This window comes from Coenobita brevimanus, chromosome 42, assembly GCF_032717465.1.
Source record: "Coenobita brevimanus isolate Jiangsu-jjx chromosome 42, ASM3271746v2, whole genome shotgun sequence".
Taxonomy (NCBI): Eukaryota; Metazoa; Arthropoda; class Malacostraca; order Decapoda; family Coenobitidae; genus Coenobita; species Coenobita brevimanus.
Window position 1 is genome coordinate 2839866 of NC_136995.1, and position 22524 is coordinate 2862389.

The 22524-nt window shown below is 42.8% G+C and overlaps 2 protein-coding genes across 2 annotated transcripts in view; both read left to right on the forward strand.

Annotated features, from left to right (window-relative positions):
- Positions 1-13456, forward strand: part of LOC145397667 (putative cytochrome P450 CYP44) — a 58274-nt gene extending 44818 nt beyond the window's left edge. Inside the window, exons 9-11 of the mRNA XM_080270707.1 lie at positions 8812-8890; positions 10352-10514; positions 11284-13456. Of these exons, the coding sequence (XP_080126833.1) occupies positions 8812-8890; positions 10352-10514; positions 11284-11441 (400 nt within the window). The 3' untranslated portion in view covers positions 11442-13456. The remainder of the gene's footprint in view (positions 1-8811; positions 8891-10351; positions 10515-11283) is intronic.
- Positions 13457-22063: 8607 nt separating this feature from the next.
- Positions 22064-22524, forward strand: part of LOC145397690 (uncharacterized) — a 92574-nt gene continuing 92113 nt past the window's right edge. Inside the window, exon 1 of the mRNA XM_080270734.1 lies at positions 22064-22180. The gene's annotated coding sequence lies outside the window, so the exon portion shown is untranslated. The remainder of the gene's footprint in view (positions 22181-22524) is intronic.

Consider the following 22524-nt stretch of genomic DNA (forward strand, 5'->3'; position numbering starts at 1 on the left):
TAGTCTTTAAAATGTAGTCTAACATAAAATTATCAGGTGTTGGCATAAAACAGATAAAATTATCAGGTGTTGGCATAAATATGATTCCTGGGATACCAAGAGGAGAAGGGTGGTTACTGAAAATATATGTGAAAGGTTCTCACTATTAGGATATCTCAGTTGAACAAAATCTGATGTTTACATGAGTGAAACACCTAACTGCAACATCCACAGTGCAAGGATTAATTACTGGTATGAAGCATCAAATGTGTTTGCTTGAGATGGTGTGCTGTCCTTCAGATGTGTTGTTACTATACCCATACTGGCACTGTACTGGTGTTTAGAAGCTGTTGTTGCTATATGTGGATCAAGGTGATTGTTATTGCACCCTTAGTATAGCTACTGGTTCCACAATTAGGGCATGATTTGCTGTATATTCTGGTAGTTAGTGAAGTTTAAGTACACTCGAGTGATAGTTTATGCTCACTTTCTAACCCAAGTCCTGGCTGCTGGAGGGAGGTTGTCGCCAGGGCAGAAAAACACAGAAAAAAAACATGTTGATAGTTTAAAGCTTTTCTAGACTGCACAAGTAACAGCATCTCTGCAAAGTGTTCTTGTGTTGTCTGGCAATCTTTGAATAACCACAATAACTATTAGGTAGGCAGTCTGCTGACAAGAACCATCCTTCAGTCAAGGGTAGGATAAGAAGATGAGTGTACTGCATTGTTTGTCTGTCTATATAGCTACCTAGGCTTCTTCCCCCAAGGAAAGGGAGGTAGCCGTGGCAGGATGACACTCCCAATTTCAATCCCCCATCCCTTTCTCTGGCCTGTCTGTTTTTAGGAATTAAAAAAACAGAGGAGGGGGTCCCTTGTCCCCTCACCCTGCCTCTTTTAGTCGCCTTTTATGACACACAGGGAATATGGTGGCAGTATTCTTCCTAACACAACCTGGCCGCAGAGTAGTAGTACCACCCCATAGTGCGGCCAGATTGTGTCCCCCCCGCCACAGGGAGCGGTTTATTACTGTACAGTATTTCTATTTTCTTTGTTTTATTAGCATTACAATAATAGCTGTCTGTTATAGTAATTATTTGGTGTATGATACCGACAATTTATTACTGTTGTTGACTTTCATGGCATATTGTAATTATTTGTCATGGTAAAGTTGTAGGATTGAAAACTGTAGATTTTATTTGGAGAAGTTGTTTGATGGATTATGATAAGAAATACCAGTACAATTTTTTTCTTATTGTTATCAATAATAAAGGTATGCAATAAGGAAGTTAACTAATTTGCATGTCAGGGAGAATGTGCTTAGAGGATATATTCATGTAGAAAGAAATTCAGAAAATGGATTTGAATAACATGGTGGAAAAGTGTTAACCATTACACGTACCGATGACAGGCTCGCCTGTCATGCATTTGTCAACCTCTGACGTTAGTATGATGAGATTGCCCGTCATCCGACATAATCTCTAAGGAAATATTTTGGGAGTCGTCATATTTGTTGGATGACAGGCAAAAGTGGGCGGAGCTATGCCTGCCAAGCTAGTGCATGCGTGCTCACTTGTTTTCCTCTGCACAGTGTTGTGTGAGGTTGCTCACAGATTGGATATACCCCTCTTGATCTCCCGCAGAAAGTGCCTGTTTCTCTAGATCTGTTGCATTTTTTTTCCCCAGAAATTTTTAGTGAATGTAGTTGAAAGTGAGAGTGTGAAGGGTAGCAAAATGCCTAAGGCAAAGAGGTCGTTGTTTAAAGGCAAAGGTCCTGCTATTATTCGTGGTGAGGAAGAACCTGGCACCTCTGATTCAAGTGCATATGTGCAAAGCCTTTCACACTGGGAAAAGAAAATTCTTACACCTAGAAAACTATATGAATTATCTAGCATTGTGAGTGATATAAGTGACAGTGATGATGATTATTATCCCACTGATGTTGAAAGCGACATATCTTCAGTGGAATGTACGAGTCATGGTGAGCGTGGGAGAGCACGCGCTCGAGGTTCCTGCATGCGGAAGCAAGGGGTTCAATCATGTGAGGTGGGTGAAAGACATGGAGCTATACCTTGTGAGGAGAGTGATAGTGGGGAGGAAGCAGCAGATGAGGGAGCCAGGCTTGGGGGGGAGGAGGAGAAGGAGGATTGGAGCACCAACCCAGACCCCCCCAACGTCCTTCCATTCACAGCTACACCTGGCCTGACCGTCCTGATCCCCACCACTCCCTTAGGTTTTTTAAGGCTATTGTATTTATTACGCGTGACCTCCTCACATACATTATGGAGGAGACAAGTGACTATGCTGCCTACTGCCAAGATGAGCTCCAGCAAAAGTCTGCATACAACTGGATTGGCTGCACCATCATTGACATTGCAAATTACCTGGGCTTGAGGATATTTATGGGTATCTGCAAGCTCCCTGTTGAACGAATGTACTGGGCCAGAAAGGGAGAATATGCACCACCATGTTTTGCCCAGACAATGACATTCAACAGGTTCAAACAGCTCTCAAAATATATTCACTTTTTCAACCGAAGGGCGCTTCCCAAGGGTAACACAGACAGGGTGCTGCTGTTCAGGACAGTTATGGAATATCTCCAAGATAAATGCAGGAACCTGTATGTTCCTCTCAAGAGTCTGTCTTTGGACGAGGGCATGCTGGCATACAAAGGACGACTGACGATGAACGTGTACAACCCTAACAAGCCAGACAAGTATGGAATCAAGTTCTACATCCTCTGTGAGGCTGAGACAGGTTACGTGATTGATTTCATAATAGACAGTGGGGTTGCAAGGGGGCATTGTGATATTGTGTTTACGCTGTGTCAGCGTCTATTCAACAAGGGATACCACATATATATTGACAATTACTATAACTCAGTGGCACTCGCAGAGGATCTGTACCAGAATGGCACTCACTCCAGTGGCACCCTGCGACTAGCTCGAGGGGCTCCAAGGGTGGGTACTGAAGGCCTTGTCAAAGAAGAAGGTACCTCGCAACACTTTGCACTATCGCAGAAAAAACAATACCTTCATCATTTGTTGGCAGGACACAAGGCTGATATCACTTATCACCAACCTGGCGGGAGTAGAAACGGAGGAGTGTGTCCATCACAAGAGGATTAGGAAGGATGGCAGGTCACAGTTGCAGGTCACCACCTTGCAACGACCTATTGCAATACGTCAGTATGTGAAATATATGCGTGGAGTTGATCGTTTTGATCAAATGATAAAATATTATAGCTTCACGCGCAAGACAATGAAGTAGACGAAGAAGGTGATGTTGTACTTCATACAGATGATGTTGCACAATGCCCACATTCTCTACAATAAGTACTGTCCAAGTGGGAAGCAGCTGACACTTCTGCAGTTTCATGAAGTAGCCTGCGATGTCCTCATCCACTTCAGTCCTGACGAGTGGCCATCAGAAGGAAATGTCATTCCTCACGCGTCATCTCTACCTCTCGAGGAAAGGTTTGACTGTTGTTCCTCATGCTGCTGCTAACATCCCTGCTGCTCCTGCTGGGAGCCCTAGTACTTGTACTGCAACTCCTGATACTCCTGCTACTCTGTCTTCTGAGGAGGAGGACCCAGAGCCTCAACATGCACATCCACCTTCTGCAAAAAGGCCCAGAATTGTTGATCCTCCTGAGAGGCTAAGTGCAGGATGTAAGGTACATTCCAGCGAGAAATTCGGGGGCCACAGAAAACTCAAACGATGCAGGGTGTGTTACAGAAGTGGTCTTCGTCGTGAAACCAGCTATCAGTGTAACGTCTGCAAAGTGCCTCTTTGCATACGGAATGATTGTTTCCAACGATATCACACCAAAAAGAAGTATTGGACGGCACCATCTGCGGCCACACCCCGTGGGCGTGGGTGTGGTCCCCAGAAGTAGTAAACATTGCATCCTCCTCCTGCACCATAGTCTATAAAATGCAGGATCCTCAACTGATGGTGGGAGGAGTTAAAGCCCTCTGAAGATCAGGATTTATTAGTGAGTTAGCCATTATATTTTTTTCTTTTTTATATGCTGTGAAAAAGTATAACTATTCAACATCAAATTGAGCCCTAACTGAGGTTATTACGATGACAGATGAGCCTGCGGAAAGTATTTCAGGTAAAACATTACTACACGCCAAAACAGGAACACTTATGTTCCTTTTTCTCACGTATATTTATGGTGTTATTATTGAAGAAAATGCAATAAATAATGCATTATTGGAAAGGATATTTATTCCGCTAAGTATTGAAGCAAAAAATATTATTATTTCTTGAATAGTGTTTTTTTTTTGGGGGGGGGCAGATATTCTTTTAAAGGAATGTGTAAAACTTTAGCATGTCAGCTAACTTCTACTCGCTTTTTTAGCATTATATTTTATATATATTGTCTTTTTGAACAATGTTTGATAGAGCAAAACTCTTCATCTTCTAAATGACACTAAAGTGGCCATTCTGTGATGATTAGTAACATTCCGACAAGCATTAGAAGTAAAATATCTCTACGCGACTGTACTGAAAGCTCTTGAGCGAGAGTTACGCGCCACAGTGAGTGAGAGTTACGTGCCACAGCCAGAATTTATGCGCACCTCCAGACGTGAAAGGGTTAAGTGAGTGTTGATGAAGGTGTATGGTGGTGTGCAAACTCAAGGAGATGATGGACAGATGGATGGATGTGAAGAATCAATATGAGAAGGCATGGTTTAGAAGATGAGGAAGTCAGAGAATCAAGGTAGTTATGATGATGATAATGTTGATGTGTGTCGGATTTGTTTTTGTGTTTTTGGACTTCACAATAATTGAATGTCCGAGGGTGCCACAGGAAATGATTGATTGATTGTATTCAGATTTATCATCACCTTCATTATCCTTTTTTTTTTTTTTTTTTCCCTTGTACAGTACCATGTAGAGATGAAACTGTACAAGGAGGATTTGTTCTCAAGCCAGAAATGCACCTTGGAAAACTTGATTAACCATGTTATTGCAAAAGCATATTGACCAGAAGCCAGATTCACAAACATTCTTATGATCAGTTCCCTCTTGTAACTCAGATTTTAGGAGCCAAATTTACAAGCACCTTACAGTCTATTCCCTTTCATAATTCAGATTCTAGGAGCCAGATTTATGGTCAGTTCCCCCTCATAACTCGGATTTTAGGAGCCATATCCACAAAGATATTGAGACAAGTTCCATCTTGTAGCTTAGATTTTGATTTGTTGAAAGAACAAGAGGATTTAAGTTTCTTGGGCACAGCATGTTGTCGAGGCCCCCGAAGACTAATGTTAGTAGAGCACAGCACTGGTAGTATAGACCAAAGATGTGTAGGCCCATTGGGGTCCCAGGTCTATAGCCCCAGTAGCCCCCCTTCAGTCCAGCCCTGACAGCTGGACATTGATTATTTTAGTTTTCTTATTTCATCCATCCATCCATCACCCAATCCTACATTGTCCCATGAGGAGCGTGAGATCCCAGGGCTAGGCAAGTTGGTCCTGACATTTAAGATGAGAGTGACCAGCCTCACTCATCCCTGTAATATAAATAATAATTTAGCCCCCAATCCAGGCAGGTGGTGATGCCACTATGCTATAGTTAGTTTTGTTCCTCATCATCATCTGGACCTCCTCTCCCACCCTAGGGCAGGGTGAGGAGTAGCAGTGGTCAGACAGCCTATGTTTGCTCAGTTCAATGGGCCATGCTTCCATTCTTTCATAATTCAAGTCCACGAATCCTGACTCCAACAGATAGGCCAAAAAAAATTTCACCACATTCTGTAGCTTCACATATACCTATATGGTAGAGTCAGTCCAAACGCTGTCATGTTAAAAAGGGGTGCCAAATCCCTGGTTACGGGCTTCTTTGCACAAAATTCATCCAGCCAGCTTGGTCTCTTGTCAGTCCCTTAGCCTCACCAACTTCCATACCTGTCTTCCTCACACACTCATTCACCATATCTCTCCACCTTCTTCTTGGCCTACCTCGCCTCCTCCCTCCTTCAGATTTGCTCAGATATACCTTTTCACCACACTATTGTTATCCATTCTCTTCACATTACCATACCATCTCAGTACACTCTCTTCGATTCTGGCATTCACGGACTTCCTCACTCCTCATCTTTCACAAATCACATTATTCCGTATCCTATCCACTCTGTACTCCATATACATTCCTCAGTGGTCCCATCTCCACTACTCTTACTCTTGACTTTTCGTTTTGATGCCTCACCATAGTCTCACATCCAAATGTTAAAGTTGGCACTAACACTCCATTATGTAAGTCTCGTGCAGCTGCGACACTCAAGCTTCTGGTTTTAACCAAGGTCTTCATAGGACCAGCTACTTTCCTTCATTGTGTCACTCTACTTTCCACTTCTTTTGCTCATTTTCCTCTCTTTTCTGTCACTGTACCCAGGTATTTGAACTCTCTCACCATTTCCAGTCTCTCTCCATTCACTACAACATCACACTGGGAGTCGCCTTCTCTTTCAGTAACCATCACCTTACTCTTTTCTACATTTGATCTCAAGGCACGATGCTAACAGACATCTACAAAACTCTGCACTGGTCTACCAAGCTCTTGTCTGGTATTTGGAAGTAGCACTGCATCATCAGCATACAACAAATTTAAGATATTCCATCCATCACCACTCATTACCAATGCCATCCCTCTCTCCATTTCTCTCATCACCCCATCCATATATATATTGAACAACCATGGGGACATCACACAACCTTGTCACATGCCCACATTGATCATGAACCAGTCACTTAGATGCCCATTGGCCCTGTATCTCACTACCATTGTATAAACTCTTGACAGCACCTAGCAGCTTACCATCTACACCATACATGCGCAAAACCTTCCACAATCCTTCTCTGTCCACTTTGTTATATGCTTTTTCCAGATCCATAAATGCCATAAACACCTTATAGTCCTTCTCACATGTCTTCTCCACTATCTGTCTCACTGTGTATATTTGATCCACAAATCCTCTGCCACTCCTAAAGCCATCCTGTTCATCATTCACTAGGACTTCTGATCTCTCTCTTACTTTCTATAGAATAATTCTTCCATGTACCTTCCTTGCCACACTCGATAGACTTATGCTACGATAATTCTTGCACTCTCTTCACTCATCTTTGTTTTTGTACGTGGGTACAATCACAGCCTTTTTTCAAAGCCACCCTGTTCGTCATTCAGTAGGACTTCTGATCTCTTTCTTACTTTCTCTAGAGTAATTCTTCCATGTACCTTCCCTGCCACACTCGATAGACTTATGCCACGATAATTCTTGCACTCTCTTCGCTCACCTTTGTTTTTGTTCAGGGGTACAATCACAGCCTTTTTTCACTCTACTGGCACAGTTTCACTCATCCATGCCTTCATACTTATCTCCAACAAACACTTCATTCCACTTTCACCACTACACTTAATCATCTCAGCATACATCTCATCAACTCCGGCTGCATTCCCGTTTTTCAGCCACCTCACAGCATTCTTCACCTGTGCGAGTGTCACGTTTCCTGGTGCTGCATTCCTTCTCTGTACACCCCAAAACCAGTCATGTTAACATTCACTTTGCTATCTCCATTCCCCATTCAGCAGCTTTCAAAATATTCTTTCCATCTGGTCCTTACTTCATCCCCATGGGTTAATAATCTACCACTTACATCTTTTACACTTTCACATTTCTTTCCACTGTCACTTCTACATTTCTTCACCTCTTTCCCGAATAACTTCCTATTTTGAGAGTCATTGGTATTGATTTTTTTCCAAGATCATAATTTCCTCCTTTTTTTTCCTCTTCACTCGCCTCTTTACTTGCTTCTTAATTTCAGTATATTTGTTTCTAATTTCAACTGAACCTCTATGCTGTATCCACTCCTCTCTTGCCACTTCTTCCACTTTTCCTTAACTGCTCTCTCAACCCATTCATCCCACTATGCCATACCTTTCTTCTTTGTTGTTACTCTTGCCATGCCACACACTGATTTAGCATTCCTAACTTAGCAGTCCCTGTGTACATTCCACAAGCTGTCCAGATCCATTTCATTCCATTCCACTGATTCTAACTCCACCTCTGATTTGGCCTTGTATTCACCTGCCATTTCTTTGATCCCCAACATCTCGACTTTCGGTATCTCCTGACAGCTCCTTTCTCTCTCTTGGTCCACCCCACTCCTCTCAGCTTGATCTTGCATACCACAATCACATGATCTGACAAACCTCCACATGTAAATTTAGCTTGATGTTGTGCTACCTTCAAATGACTCTCCACTATGTGACCAGCCAAATGGTTTCTTTTATCCCAGTACTGTATTATGTACGGTGGTAACCATTTGGCTAAGAAGGTGCTTGGTGGTTTAGTGGGTTGAATGGGTTAAAGCATTCCAGCCATAAGTATTCACATGCAAGGAATGGTTGGAGTTAATTGCTTGTGTAATGTCAGTCAAGAACAAGCAGCAGCTTGTCATTCAAGCCTTAAATGTCTAGACAAAGTTGCCATGCCCCAGGCCTGTATGCTCCTGATGGAACATTAAAGGATAACACAGTATAGTGTTAGCCACTCTCAGCTGGTGATTTTCTACTCTGATGTTCTCTGCTAAGGCTGTAACTCAATGCCTGTCTGGCAGGTGTATTTGAAGTGCATATATAAAACAAAAAGTTTTTTTAAATGTGATGATTAGGTCTGTTAGGTAGGACCTGAATTCCAGTGACCACTTGGCTGGGCATGATACAGTACTATTGCACATTCTTATAACGATGGTGGTAATGATGGTGATGATGATGATGATAATGGTGCTGATGATACAAGAAATGATACCATATTTTTTGACAGGTTTTATCCCATTGGTGAGTCTGTACAACGTTTACCACAGAAGGACCTGGTGCTCAGTGGATATCATGTGCCAGCTGGGGTAAGACACTCATACATTTAGGTACTCAGTTTCAGTAAGATAACCATTACTCAATTTCAGTAAGATACCTGATGGTTTAGTGGGTTAAGGCACTCCAACCTGATGTGGCCTATAACCCCCTTTTCTTCGATAACATACTTTATATATGCTGTGTGTATATATATATATATATATATATATATATATATATATATATATATATATATATATATATATATATATATATATACACACACACACACACACACACACACACACACACACACACACACAGTATATATATAAACATGGTGAATGTTTTTGGCACATCAGATGGAGCCAGGATTCCTGGGGCTTGAATGGTGAGTGAATGGAAACAAGTATATATATATATATAAACATGGTGAATGTTTTTGGCACATCAGATAGAGCCAGGATTCCTCGTGCTTGAATGGTGAGTGAATGGAAACATGGCCCATTGGGTTGGGCAAATTTGGGCTGTCTGGACATTGCTACTCTTCACCCTGCCCTAAGGTGGGAAAGGAGGTCCGGATGATATATATATATATATATATATATATATATATATATAATAGATAAATAGATATGGTTTGGCCATGTGGAGAGGGAGAGGGAGACACTGACAAGGAAAGTGTGAGTGAGGTGGAGGAGGGGGAAGAGGGATGGGGAGGCCAAGGATGAGATGGAGGGATGGAGTGGAGAGGTATATGAGAGAGGGGGGTGTGGGCTGAGAGGGGGGTGTGAGCTAGGAGCAGGGCAGTGAAATGGCAGGGGACAGGGCAACATGGAGGCAATTTGTTTGTGGCCACCCATTGTGGGATTAAGGCGTCTGGCAATAGATAGGTAGATAGATTGATTGATATTTGGAACATCCCTCATGTATAATGAGGACAGCCTGTATTTGGCTTAACCCTTCAGTACAATGACACTTCTTCACTTTATTCGTTCTACTTCAGACCGTACTGTTCAGATGTAGTGATATTTCATTCTGGTGAACACAGTGTCATACATTCCCATTTATGACTTGGTAAATACCAGTACTGTCTCATAATTTATATTTTCCATCTGACAGGTATATATGAAGTGCATTTATAAAGGAAAATATTTATAAAATATGCAGTACATGGGTATTTTTAGATGGTTTGGCCTGTGATGTGGAGGTAGGATACATAGGGCAAAATGATGTATCTATAAATAATTTTGTGGCCCATTTCATTGGACATGCTGTTGATAGTTCTCTCATGTTTTCTACTCTGTCTTCCCTTGCTTTCTACATTACCTGAGCTTACCTCCTCCTTAAGTATGGTAGTAAAAACGTTCAGCTTGATGATGATGATGGTTCTCCCACATTTGTACACTCTCTTTCCATGTTTTCAGAATATTAACAAATCCCATCATTAGGTGGGCAGAATGGTTAGCCCAACAACGATGATGATGACGATGATGATGTTTTTTTTTCAGACCTATTTGGACCTGAATGCTTATGTGTGGCTGCGAGATGGCCAGCACTTCTCAGAGCCAGATAAATTCATGCCAGAGCGATGGCTGAGGACAGGGAAAGAGAGCCTTCAAGTTCACCCATACATCCTCAACCCCTTCAGTATTGGTACCAGGATGTGTGCCGGTAAGTGGCAAGGTTAGGGTAGGTTAGGTTTGGCTTAGTTAGGATAAATTTTCATGGGTTAGGTTTGCTCTGGTTAGGCAGGATTATGTGTGGTTAGATTTGGTGTGATCAGTTTTTGTTAGGTTAGGTTGATGTGGTTTAGTATAAGTTAGGTTAATTTGATTTGATTTAGGTAGGGTTAGGTTGGATAACAGTAGGTTTGCTTGGGTTTATTAAGGTTGGTTTGGGTTGGTTTTGGTTATGGTAGGAGGAGTACATTTAGGCAGTCCTCAGGTGTATTCCTACATCCTTAGCCCTTTCAATCTTGGTAGCAGGATGTGTGCTGGGAAACCCGGCATATTGGTAATATATTGGATGATTTTTCCTGTGTAAAGTACAGGTTTCTCTCTTCATTCTGACCTCATGTAAGGGCTTGGGATAGATTAGCAGCATCTACTTGCCTGAATGCCAGGGAGTTATTTCATCCTCTTCAGGCCCACAGTGAGGGCGGAGGGACATTGGTTGCAAGATTGTGACAATGTGAGTTAACTTTTACCTGGTTGTGGTGTAGTGGTATGCTGCCTTGTTCTCACCTGAGAGTCCCGGGTTCGATTCCCGGCATATTGGTAATATATTGGATGATGATGATGATGATGATGTTCACAGGTCGAAGATGATGATGGTGATGGCTACAGTAATGATGATAGCATTGGCGATGATAACAGTGATGTTATTTGGTTATGTATAATGAATATGATAATCTTGATGATAATGATGATGATGTCCACAGGTCGAAGGTTTGCAGAACAGGACTTGTACGTTGGGTTGTGTCGTCTGTTGCTGAAGTTCCGCCTGGTGGCCACAGACCCAACACCCCCTAGCCAGGAGTGGAGAATGCTGCTGCGCCCCAGACCCAACCTGCCCATCCGTTTCATTCCCCGATGTTAACTCTTCTGCTGCTATGATGCATAGAAATGAGAATGATGAGACAGATCAGCAGGTTGGCACTGAGTAAGAGTGTTGTGAATACTGTATTTTTAGAGAGAGGTTTGACATAAGAGATATTAGGAAAGTGCTGTGAATTGGTAGGTTATGATGGTTTGAACATGTTGAGAGAAGGATGGGGATAACTGGTTGAGGAGGGTCACAGGTATGAATGTGGAAAAGAATACCCAGAGGCAGACTAGAGAAGACATAGGAGGCCTCTGTGTAGAGACCTCCAAAATAAGGGAATGAGTAGGGAAATTGCTCATAACTGCAACACATGAAGAGCTGTCACCAAGTGAAATGATATTCTTGCATGGTCAGTTGTGTCTGAATGTAATTTATGTACTTTTTAAAATTTACTTGGGCCACTACCAGAAAATAGCATTCAGCTTAAGAAGGTCCTTGAATAGCTTATGAAGGCTATATAGTATCTAAGCCCTCCCATTCAAAATGTTTCTCTATGTTGAATAAAGTCATCTGGAGATAGCATAGTTAAATTAGTTGTTTTTGCTTAATGCCATTCTGTCTGCCCGAGCAGACCTGTCGACCACAGGTAAGCCACTGCTTCTGTGGGGCTGTTCTGCAGGTATAGTACAGTATGGTACACACACTATGTAGGGATCTGGCACCCCCTTGTGGCAAGCAGTGCCCCACCAAGGTCAGACCAATGCTTTTCTTATGCCAAGGTGCAGGGAAGTATGAGTAGGTTTGGCTTTCAGGTGGATGTCACAGCTGGTCCACCCAGGGTGCACAACACCACCACGTGTTGGTTTACCAGTGCCAGATGAAATTAATAAAGCACATCACTGGACTGAGGGATAAAATAATTTAGATTAATTCCTTTCATCCGATTACATATTTTTCATTTTGTTCTTGCATCACTAGAGTTTTTTTTCTTTTTTTTTTCTGGAGGGGTTAGGTACTGTACTTGTTTCATTGACCCATTCACCATTTATGTAGTGCTGCTGTCGGGTGTCTGCCCTTTCCTCTCCACCATCCTTCTTTTCTTCCATTCTCTTTTGTCTTTCTTTCCTTCATTCTTTCCTTGTCCTTCTGCCTACGGTTGACTTTACACCCCCTCTTCTGTCTTTCTTTCCTTCATTCTTTCCTCTTTCTTCTGCCTGTGGGTGACTCTACACTGAGTGACAAGCCAAATGGTTTCCTGTACATCAGGAAACCATTTGCTACGCTGGGTGGTAACCATATAACCAAATTTTGGCGCCTGGTGGTGCAGTGGGTAATTATTACGCTCCAGTCGGATTGACCCGGTGAAGGTTTATATCCAAGGGTTGGTTGGGGTTGATTGCTCATGTAATGCCACACAAGGATGAGTGAGGCTGGTCACTCTCATCTTAAATGTTGGGACCAACTGCTTAGCCCTGGGCTCCTACGCTCCTCATGGGGCAATGTAGGATTTGATGATGATGCTAAATAAAATTGTCTGGTGGTAACAAGAATCCTATATGTATGTATGACATGTTCAGAGGGACCTACAAAAAATAATGCCATATAGTGTTAAGTTTTTATGGTTGGAATGAAAGATATTTCAAGCATATCCCTGCCCCTACTTATCTTTTTTCATTTCTGGCTAATATTCCTAAGTTGAGAGAGGCTTGGTACATTTGTTAATCTTTCGTTAAAATTTGTCATCCATGACGAAGAGATGGTGGTTTTAGGTCAAGTTGAGTAAGATACATTAAGTATACTGTACTATAGTTATGTTGGTGCCACCATGTGAAGGTGTACCTCTCCAGCACCACAATAAATTACAAAAATACAGCTATGTATTAAGGGTCCATTGTAGGCAGTGAACCTAATTTACCAAACAATTACTGGTACATTATTAGTTGTTTGAAATAATGAAGAGTGTAGCATTTTGGAACACATCCATATCATGAAGGTGTAGACTGAGGGAGAAAGGAAAGCAACAGATGTTCATTATTGGACTTATAGCATTCCATTGTTGAGATATACTAATTGCAGCAAAAGTATCAATAAATCATAAGTAATATCTTGTACTGTATTTTATTGCTACTGTACAGGACTGTATACATAATAATTAAATAACCTACATTATGGAGCACTGCACAATATATGTCATACTAAAACACATAAACAGTGTAGGAAACCTGTGGAATGACTCCATAAGGGCAGTTGCTCACTTGCAGTCAATGGGTCTTCCAGGTCAGGCATCATCAGAGCTGAGCAACAATAACAAAACACAAGTCATCAACATAGCATCATCACTGCCATCGTCATCATCCTGATCCTTTTTCTCACCTTAGGATGAGGTGAAATGAGATCCAGAAACAAGGAAAGAGAAACCATGGAAGTAAGGTAAGTAACTATGAACAGTATGTTCGGTGAAATGAGGTAGACAATCATTCACAATTTTAAGCCCTATGAATCATGGTTTCACTTTGCAGGCATAACAGTCTGTGCTGTGTGATGCTAGATATACAAGAGTCATGTGCTTACCTTCTTCTTGTAGAAAGTTTTTAATCAAACCATTCCCATGCCCATCCCAGCAAGCCGACAATACCCATCTTCACAAGTATGTTATCCAATCTGCTCCACTATGTATCACCATCCCAGCCTGTCCTGCCTACTTCTTTTCCACCCACCCCAACAGTTTTCTAGCACCCCGTTCATTGGGTATACTTTCCTTGCTGTTCTCCATCACACACCATCAGTGGGGTTCACTACATCCACTTTGTTTCACCCACTCCACCTATTTTTTGCTCCCCCACTTTTGAGTTGTACTGTACTGCCAACCTACAACACCCAGCTTCACAGTAGCTACTTCCCTCTGTATGGCCCACTACCCACCACCATCCCAGTCCATCCTGCTCACTCCGTTTTTCCACCCACTCCACTGATTATGCTCTGATGTGGTGAATGTCATAAAATGAACAGTTCAGCTGCCAGCCAACCTACAGTGCCTGTGGTCACAGGATATACTCCTCTGCTGTGATCTGGCTCCAGTCACAAACCCAGCTGATCTTGCCTAGTCATCTCTGCCACCTGAAGGAAATTAATCAGCCTATCTCAAAAATCATTGCATTAACCCGTCACGTCCCGACCACTTTTGCACCTCCAACACCCCCCAGTCCCAACCATTTTTGGCTAAAACCTCCGCTTTTGGTGAGAAACATCGAAAATTCATAGAGAAATCGCTCACCTGAGGTTTAAAATACTCGATACAGGTAGGAGTATCTCCTTACCTTACAGGGTTTTCTATCAGGCGGCTGCAAAGAAAACGAGTTCTACGGGAGGATAACTATTCCACACCATTCCTAAACAGTATTTATTTATTTATTTGGTACGAATTTATATGTAGTATGAGAGTATATTGGTTTTCAACAGTAATATAGGCATTATAAGCATTGTTTCACTCACTAACTCATCACCATTCCTGACCTTCACTAACTCATCACCATTCCTGACCTTCTTTTGCCACATTACCTGATCATCATTTCTGACTGTTTCTTCCTCTAATGCTATGTAAACTTTGTCCTCCACATTGTCATCGATTGGGGAATCACTCTGGCCCTGAATGTCTTTATTGGTCAGGTCACTGGTAACAGGTGAATTGCCAAGACAATGGTGTGCCGGGGGGGGGGGAGGTTATGCGGTGAAAGGCATTGTCCTTGCTTGGCATCTTGTAGAGGAATAGAGGAAGGTGTCCCATGTATACGTATGAAAAATCACGCTCAAAAATTGAAAATTGTGCAAATTAGGGACCTTGCAATTGCAAAACATACCAGTATGTCGACGGGACTGGCAAATGCAAAATGTTACAACGTACCCATACGTCAACGGGACGTCTCGGGTTAACAACAACAGGGGTGAGTCTGCTCTAAAACTACCTGAATTTTCATGAATCAGCCTGAAGGACCTAAAGGGACCTGAAAGGATATGAAAATCTTGCACTGTAATATCTTAAAAATTATTGCAGTTATGGATCTAACTTGACAGGATTAGATGTAACCTAAATGTAATCAGAAAAAATATGAACGAACTGCAGTGGTCCTGAATTGACCAGCTTCAGCCTAAACATGCATAAAATGAACTAGAATGAATCAAAGCTGACCAGAAATTGATGAGATGACCTGAATTTATGGCAACTTTGTTGCTCTTGCTGCCTGAGGAGTCCCATCAACCATAGGCAAATTGCTGCTATGGGGTTGTCCTGCAGATACAGTACAATACATACACTGTAGAGATCTGGCATCCCCTTGTGCCAGACAGTGCCTCACCAGAGTTGGGCCAGAGTCCTTCCCACAGTTAGGCACAGGGAATTATGGGGAGGTTTGGCTCCTAGGTGGATGTCATATCTGCTGCAACCAGGGTGCACAGCATCATCACATGTAGGCTCCTCTTCAGTGCCACTACAGCCTGCCGTTTACAGTATCTGATTGGACCCAGTTGGATGTGAAGACCCTTTTATTTCCTGAACTGCATCTCTCTCGAACTCGCTTCCCCAGAGTTGTTTCCCCCCAAACTTTAACCTACAGCTGTTCAAGTCCAACTGTTACAGATATTTTATGAATGGATGACACCAGTAATCTGGTCACTGTTACTGATATTTTATGAATGGAGGATGCCAGTAGTCTGGTGTATGGATTTTCTTTTTTCACTTGTTTTTCCTTTATTCTATCTATCTATCTATTGCCAGACGCCTCAATCCTGTTTGGAGTGGCCACAAACAAATCGCCTCCAAGTCGCCCTGTCCCCCGCCATTTCACTGCCCTGCTCCCAACTCACACCCCCCTCTCTCATATACCTCTCCACCCCATCCCTCCATCTCATCCTCGGCCTCCACCTCAGTCACATACACTCTCCTCGTCAGTCTTTCACCCTCCATCCTCTCCACATGGCCAAACCACCTCAGTGTGTTCCTCATAACGCTTCCTATCACATCCACATCAACACCACAACGCTCCTTTATATCCTCATTCGTCAGCCTGTCTCTCCATGTGACTGCACAGGCTCCTCTTAAATAACTCATTTCCACTGCTCTCACTCTTGACTTGTGTCCTTCCAACAACGTCCAAGCTTCACTTCCATACGTTAGAGTTGGTATCACAATACTGTCATGGAGTAACTTTTTCACTTCCATGCTCACTTCCCTGTTTCTTATCACTGCTTTCAAAGAACCAGCAACCTTTCTTCCCTGCTGTATCCTTTCAAGCACTTCACCCTCCAAACCTCCATCCTTACTCATCACACTACCCAAGTACTTAAACATACTCACATTTTCCAATTCCTCACCATCCAACCTCGCTGTACATTCACTGACTTCACCTCTCTCAAAGACCATCACTTTACTCTTCCCTACATTCACCTTTAGATTCCGTTTCTTACACACTCTCCCAAACTCATCCACCAAGCCTTGCAGCTCCCCTTCGTCTTCACTCAACAACACAGTATCATCTGCAAACAACAGTACCGTACAGGGAGTTTCCAAACACTATCCTCTCTCACCAGGGCCACTCCAACTTCCACTACCCTACCTTGTACCTCTTTTATTACTCCATCCATGTACAGATTGAACAGCCATGGAGACATGACACATCCCTGTTTCAACCCAACTTTCAAAGAGAAAAATTCACTTAGTTCACCATCCACACGCACTGCAGCCTTCGCACCATCATACATACTCTTCACAGCATTCAACAACTTCCCATCTACTCCATATATTCTTAACACTTTCCACAATCCTTGTCTATCCACCCTGTCATATGCTTTCTCCAAATCCATGAAAGCCGCATACAACTTCTTTCCCTTCTCTAGAAACTTTTCCACTAAAGATCTAAGAATGAATATCTGATCTACACAACCTTTTCCCTTCCTAAAGCCTCCCTGTTCTTCTCCAACTAATTTCTCTGTTCTTTCTCTAACTCTGTCAATAAGTATCCTACCGTACACTTTTCCTATTATACTAAGAAGACAAATGCCCCTATGATTACCACACACTTCTTTTTCCCCTTTTCCTTTGTACAAGGGAATAATTATACCTGACTTCCAATCCTCCGGGACTCTACCTTCCTCCCAGGCCAATCTGCACATCTTCCACATCCATTCTACTACAATCTCTCCCCCATGCTTCAGCATTTCACCACACACTCCATCAATTCCTGGGGCTTTCCCTGATTTAACTTTCTTCATTGCTTCCACAACTTCTATCCTGCTGATTTCTTCCTGTCTTCTCACCTCCCTCCTTCTCCCAGCCATTCCCCAGCCACTTATACTCGCATTACTTCCATCCTCTATGTTCAACAATTCCTTAAAGTGTACTCTCCATCTGCTCACTTTTTCTCCCTTCTCCACTAGTAATCTACCATTTTTATCTTTCACTCCCCTGCTAACTTCACATCCACCCTGTCTTACTCTTTTCACCTCTTTCCAGAACATTTTCTTACAGTCCCTTCACTTTACACTCAGATTCCTTCCAAATTCCTCATCCGCTCTCTTCTTACTCTCTCTTACTAATCTTTTCACCTCTCTCTTTCTTTCTACATATAACTCTCTCTTCCGCCTCTCAACTTCTTCCACGCCCCTATTTCTCATCCATTCATTGTATGCTTTCTGCTTTTGTGCCACAGCCTGTCTCACCTCTTCAGTCCACTGCTGTTCCTTGCACCCCCCTCCATCTTCTCTTCCTTCCACACACCACATCACATGCTGCACATATTTCTTCTGTAATTATCCTACACACACCTTCCATGTCTCCCATCTGCTCCAAATCATATTTGCCCAATCGTTCCTCCACTTCTCTCGTATACTCTGCCTTTTTCTCATCCTTTTGTAACCTTTCCACTCCTTGCAACTACTCCTTCCTCTCGTCTTTCCCTTCTTCTATTCCTCCATCTTGCTTGAATCCTAATACTGGCCACCACCAAGTAGTGGTCAGAAAGTCCACTCCCCCAGCCTCTATTAGCTCTTGCATCCATTACACATCTTCGCATCCTTTCATCCACACACACATAATCAATCATTGCCTTCCTTTCATTCAGTTCACCACCCACCCTTCTCATCACTCGCCATGTATACTTGTGGATCATTTTATGCCTGAAGAGGGTATTGGCTATCACCAACCCCCTCCCAGCACAAATGTCCACTAACGCACTCCCATTCTCATCTGTCTCAGCAGGCACACCCCACTTACCAACTATTCCATGCACCTGCACATTCCCTACTTTACCATTCATATCACCAATCAAAAACACTTTCTCATTCCTTCCAAACTTTTCCATGCACACTTCTACATTTGTCCAGAACTCTTCTCTCACTCTTCTAGCACGATCTTGCGTTGGCGCATACACACACACAATCGCCCACATTTGTATTCCAACTTTCCCCACACAATCCTTGACCCAACTGATCCATACTGTCTTATGCTCTTCTTCCATCTTTTACCCACAACTATACATACTCCTTCCTTTGCCCTCTCATTCTCACCTACTCCTGCACATATACCCCATCCATACTCCCATTCTCTCACACTTTCTCTTCTCTATTTTGTTTCAGTTATTCCACATACTGTACATCCACTTTCGCACCCTCAAGCACCTGGACAATCTCTCTCACTTTCACCTCATCATTCGCTCCTCTTACATTCCATGTACCCATTACCAAGTCCTTTGTCCGGTCCTGGGTCGTCATCGTTTGGTCAGTCCTTGTCGGAGGCTTCTCGTTTGTTTTTTTAGTCGTTTTCCGGGGAGGGGCACTAACCCTCCGCCAACCCTTTTAGTCGCCTATTATGACAAGCAGGGATACTGGGGGAGTATTCTTGAAAAACCCCCCTACCCCCAGGGTAGGGTTCTGAGGGCTGATGGGGTAGCCTACCGTAACTAACTGTTTTCAGAGTCATTTAGGTGGATTGTGTCGAGGGGTGACTGTGAGTGTGGGAAAGTTGGCAGTACAATATTTGAAAGAAATGTACCGTAGATGTGTTTTGGAGTGCAGCCTACTTAGAACTGGTCATTCTCTGGGACTAAATGAATGAGCTTTTTCCAGTTCTTTAGTAGTACCCTATAGAAGCAGCATGTAGCAGCTCATTGTAGTAGGTAGCAGTTTTACCTGGCCATGTGGAGAGGATGGAGGGTGAAAGGCTGACGAAGAGAGTGTATGTGAGTGAGATGGAGGGGGGGAGAGAGAGGGGGAGGCCGAGGATGAGATGGAGGGATGGGGTGGAGAGACATATGAGAGGGGGGAGGGGTGAGTTGGGAGCAGGGCAGTGAAATGGTGGGATGGTGACGTGAAGGCGATTTGTTTGTGGCCACCCCAAACGGGATTGAGGCGCCTGGCAATAGATAGATAGTTACCAGGAGCCAGTGTTGCACAGATTGACACATCCAACTGGCAACTGGAAGAACATAGTTTAAATCTTCAGCTGCTGAGACTCAGGGATTCAGTTGGTATTGCCCAAGTCCCTAGTCGCGCAGTATACTGTAGTATACCTGAACATATGCATATAACATCAATTATTAAGGGCTGTGTTCTAATTTTAAGGAAGATTGGGAGTTGGCAAGAAATAATTGTCTGGCCTGTTGATCCTAGTGGTGATCGGCATAAATCTGAGCTGTTTATTTAGAATTATCATACCTGGTTCTGCTTATGAAGATGGTATGTTCTGAACTGATAGTTATTAACAGTAAAGAAGTTAACCATACCCACTGCTTGAGTCTCCCCCTCCAACCCACTTTATATCCCTAACTTCATCATATTCGCCCTCACATTCAACCTCACCGAACATTACTGTATTTGCCATTAAGTACAGGATCTAACAATCTGGGGAACGCTTTTGCTGAAGTTACGTCATACGTAACTCAGTATCCCATCAAACTTATTTTCTCTGTTAACCTTAACAGAAATAGAAAATTTTGCTGAAGCTAGGGGAACTAGCAGAATGTGGATTTTGGTCCGAGGAGGTCTGTGTAAAATGTATTCTTGCAACCTCCAGACGATTTTTTTAGGGCTCTGATGATAGGTTACTTCTTATGAGAAGGTTAATGAAGCTTACATCTAACTTTAAGCCTCCCAAATCTCCCCTTGGCGCAGCCACTCGGTTTTTAAGTCAGCATATAAAAGTCACGACACAAACGTTAGGAGACCCTTTCCAACAACGTCTCGCCTCCAGACTTTGCAACACTAACAGTGAAGAAACACTAATTTCACACGCAGGGCAACACATCACCTCGATCAGAACGTCATACTACAAGTCCTACCTTCCCCTATGCCAACATTCACCCACCAGAGGTATCCCTACACCATGCTAAGTTTATTCAGGACGTCACTCAGCCCTCCCAGCTTAGATTTGGATGAATGGAATCACAGATGACACATGTCTTTCTTGTAGAATGGGACCATACAGCATAACTATCTCACTACAGAGCACTACACAGCACATGCCACTCAGACACATCAACGGTGTAGGGAACTCTTCGAATGACCTCATTGGGGCAGCTGTTTACCTTTGGTTGACGGGTCTGCAGCCTGCTGGGCTAGGCAGACCTATGCTGAACAACACCCTAACCCTTTGGCTAACATTAGATGCCCTTTCCCGAGAGAAACCTAGCAGAGCAGAAGCGTTGGAAACTATCTATTTACCAACTGGTGAACATCAATAATTTGTACTTTATTCCAGCTAGCATCAGACAGTTTAGTTAAAAATGACCCTACTCACCCATTGGGTCAAGATAGAGATGGGGCGGGGAGGGCATAGGGATTAATCTCCCAGCAAATACAAACGGTGTAATTCCTGTATGAAATTATAGCAATGCATCCTAATCAGAAGTTGCATAGCTATGTGGTGAGAGCGTAAGAATTCAAATTAATCCACAAGGTAGCTGACGTTTTGGTGGAAGGGTATCCGCCTGTTGGTTCACATTGGTTTTCTTGTGAACGTGAAGTTTTCACCCTCTGCAGACGCTCTTGTAGTATTTACACTTTGGAGACTGTGATTGCTTTAGTGACAATCATTATGGCCGTTTTTATTTTTGATCAAGTAACGAGTTTCGAATATTTCATTTGAAAAAAAAAAGTCTGCTAGCTTATATAGTTTTTAAAGCAATGTGTGGATTATATTTCCTTTAGGTAATAGTTACGTAACACGAGCATCCCTGACAAGTAACAAGTAAATTCCTTGCATGCTGCTCATGTAGCCATTTGCTACTTCTATCATATATGGTAGCTACTGTTGTCTTTTGACTACAAAGAACATCGGTTTAACCCCCAAAACAGTAATAATCCAATAGCAACTGGGGATTCAGTAGCCCATGTGCTGATGCAGCATGATATTTATTTCATGTGTTGCAACTACTACTGTCCTAACTGTAAACTCAAGTAGCCAAAATCCCAGTCCCTGGAAAGTATAATACAATATTCAAAAGGAATTCAATAGCCCAAGCGTTTATAGAGACGGCCAGGTAGGGAATCCGATACCCCAGATGCTTATAGAGAGAGCATAGGAACCGTCTTGAATCCTCCTATGCGCTTCAGTTTTGTTATTTTTCGATTGTTTTGATGGTGGTGGTGGTGTTTATATCCTTTTTTTTGTGTTTACTCTGGCAGTCATTTGTTGTGCTTGGTGGTGTGAGGGTCGACTGGTGTTGTGTTCTCGCGTGTTAAAAACCTCGAGGATTTTACTGTAGCAGCAAGAATTGAGTGGTCGTGTTGCCGCCTCCCCGAGCCAGGTAAGGTCTGGAGAGAAGAACTTGAATAGAATAGCCCTGTGGGACTTAAATGACCGCCATGCCGCAGGTCTTGTAGTAGGCCTGAAATTTTGATGTGTGAAATTGGAGGGGTTAAGAACTTCACTGCGATGACGTCTTTATTTGGTGTATCATTAGTATCTCCAGGTGGTTTTATTCAGCGTGTGGAGAGACTTCTCGAACTGGAGATGTTTGATGTAGCCTTCATTAACCCCATCACTGCCCTTGATCCTTTAGTTACATAAAATCGTTTAGAGATACCGAAAATACAGACCTTTATGGTGTAGGAGTTGAATGGAGACTATATAACAAATTCACCCCTAAAT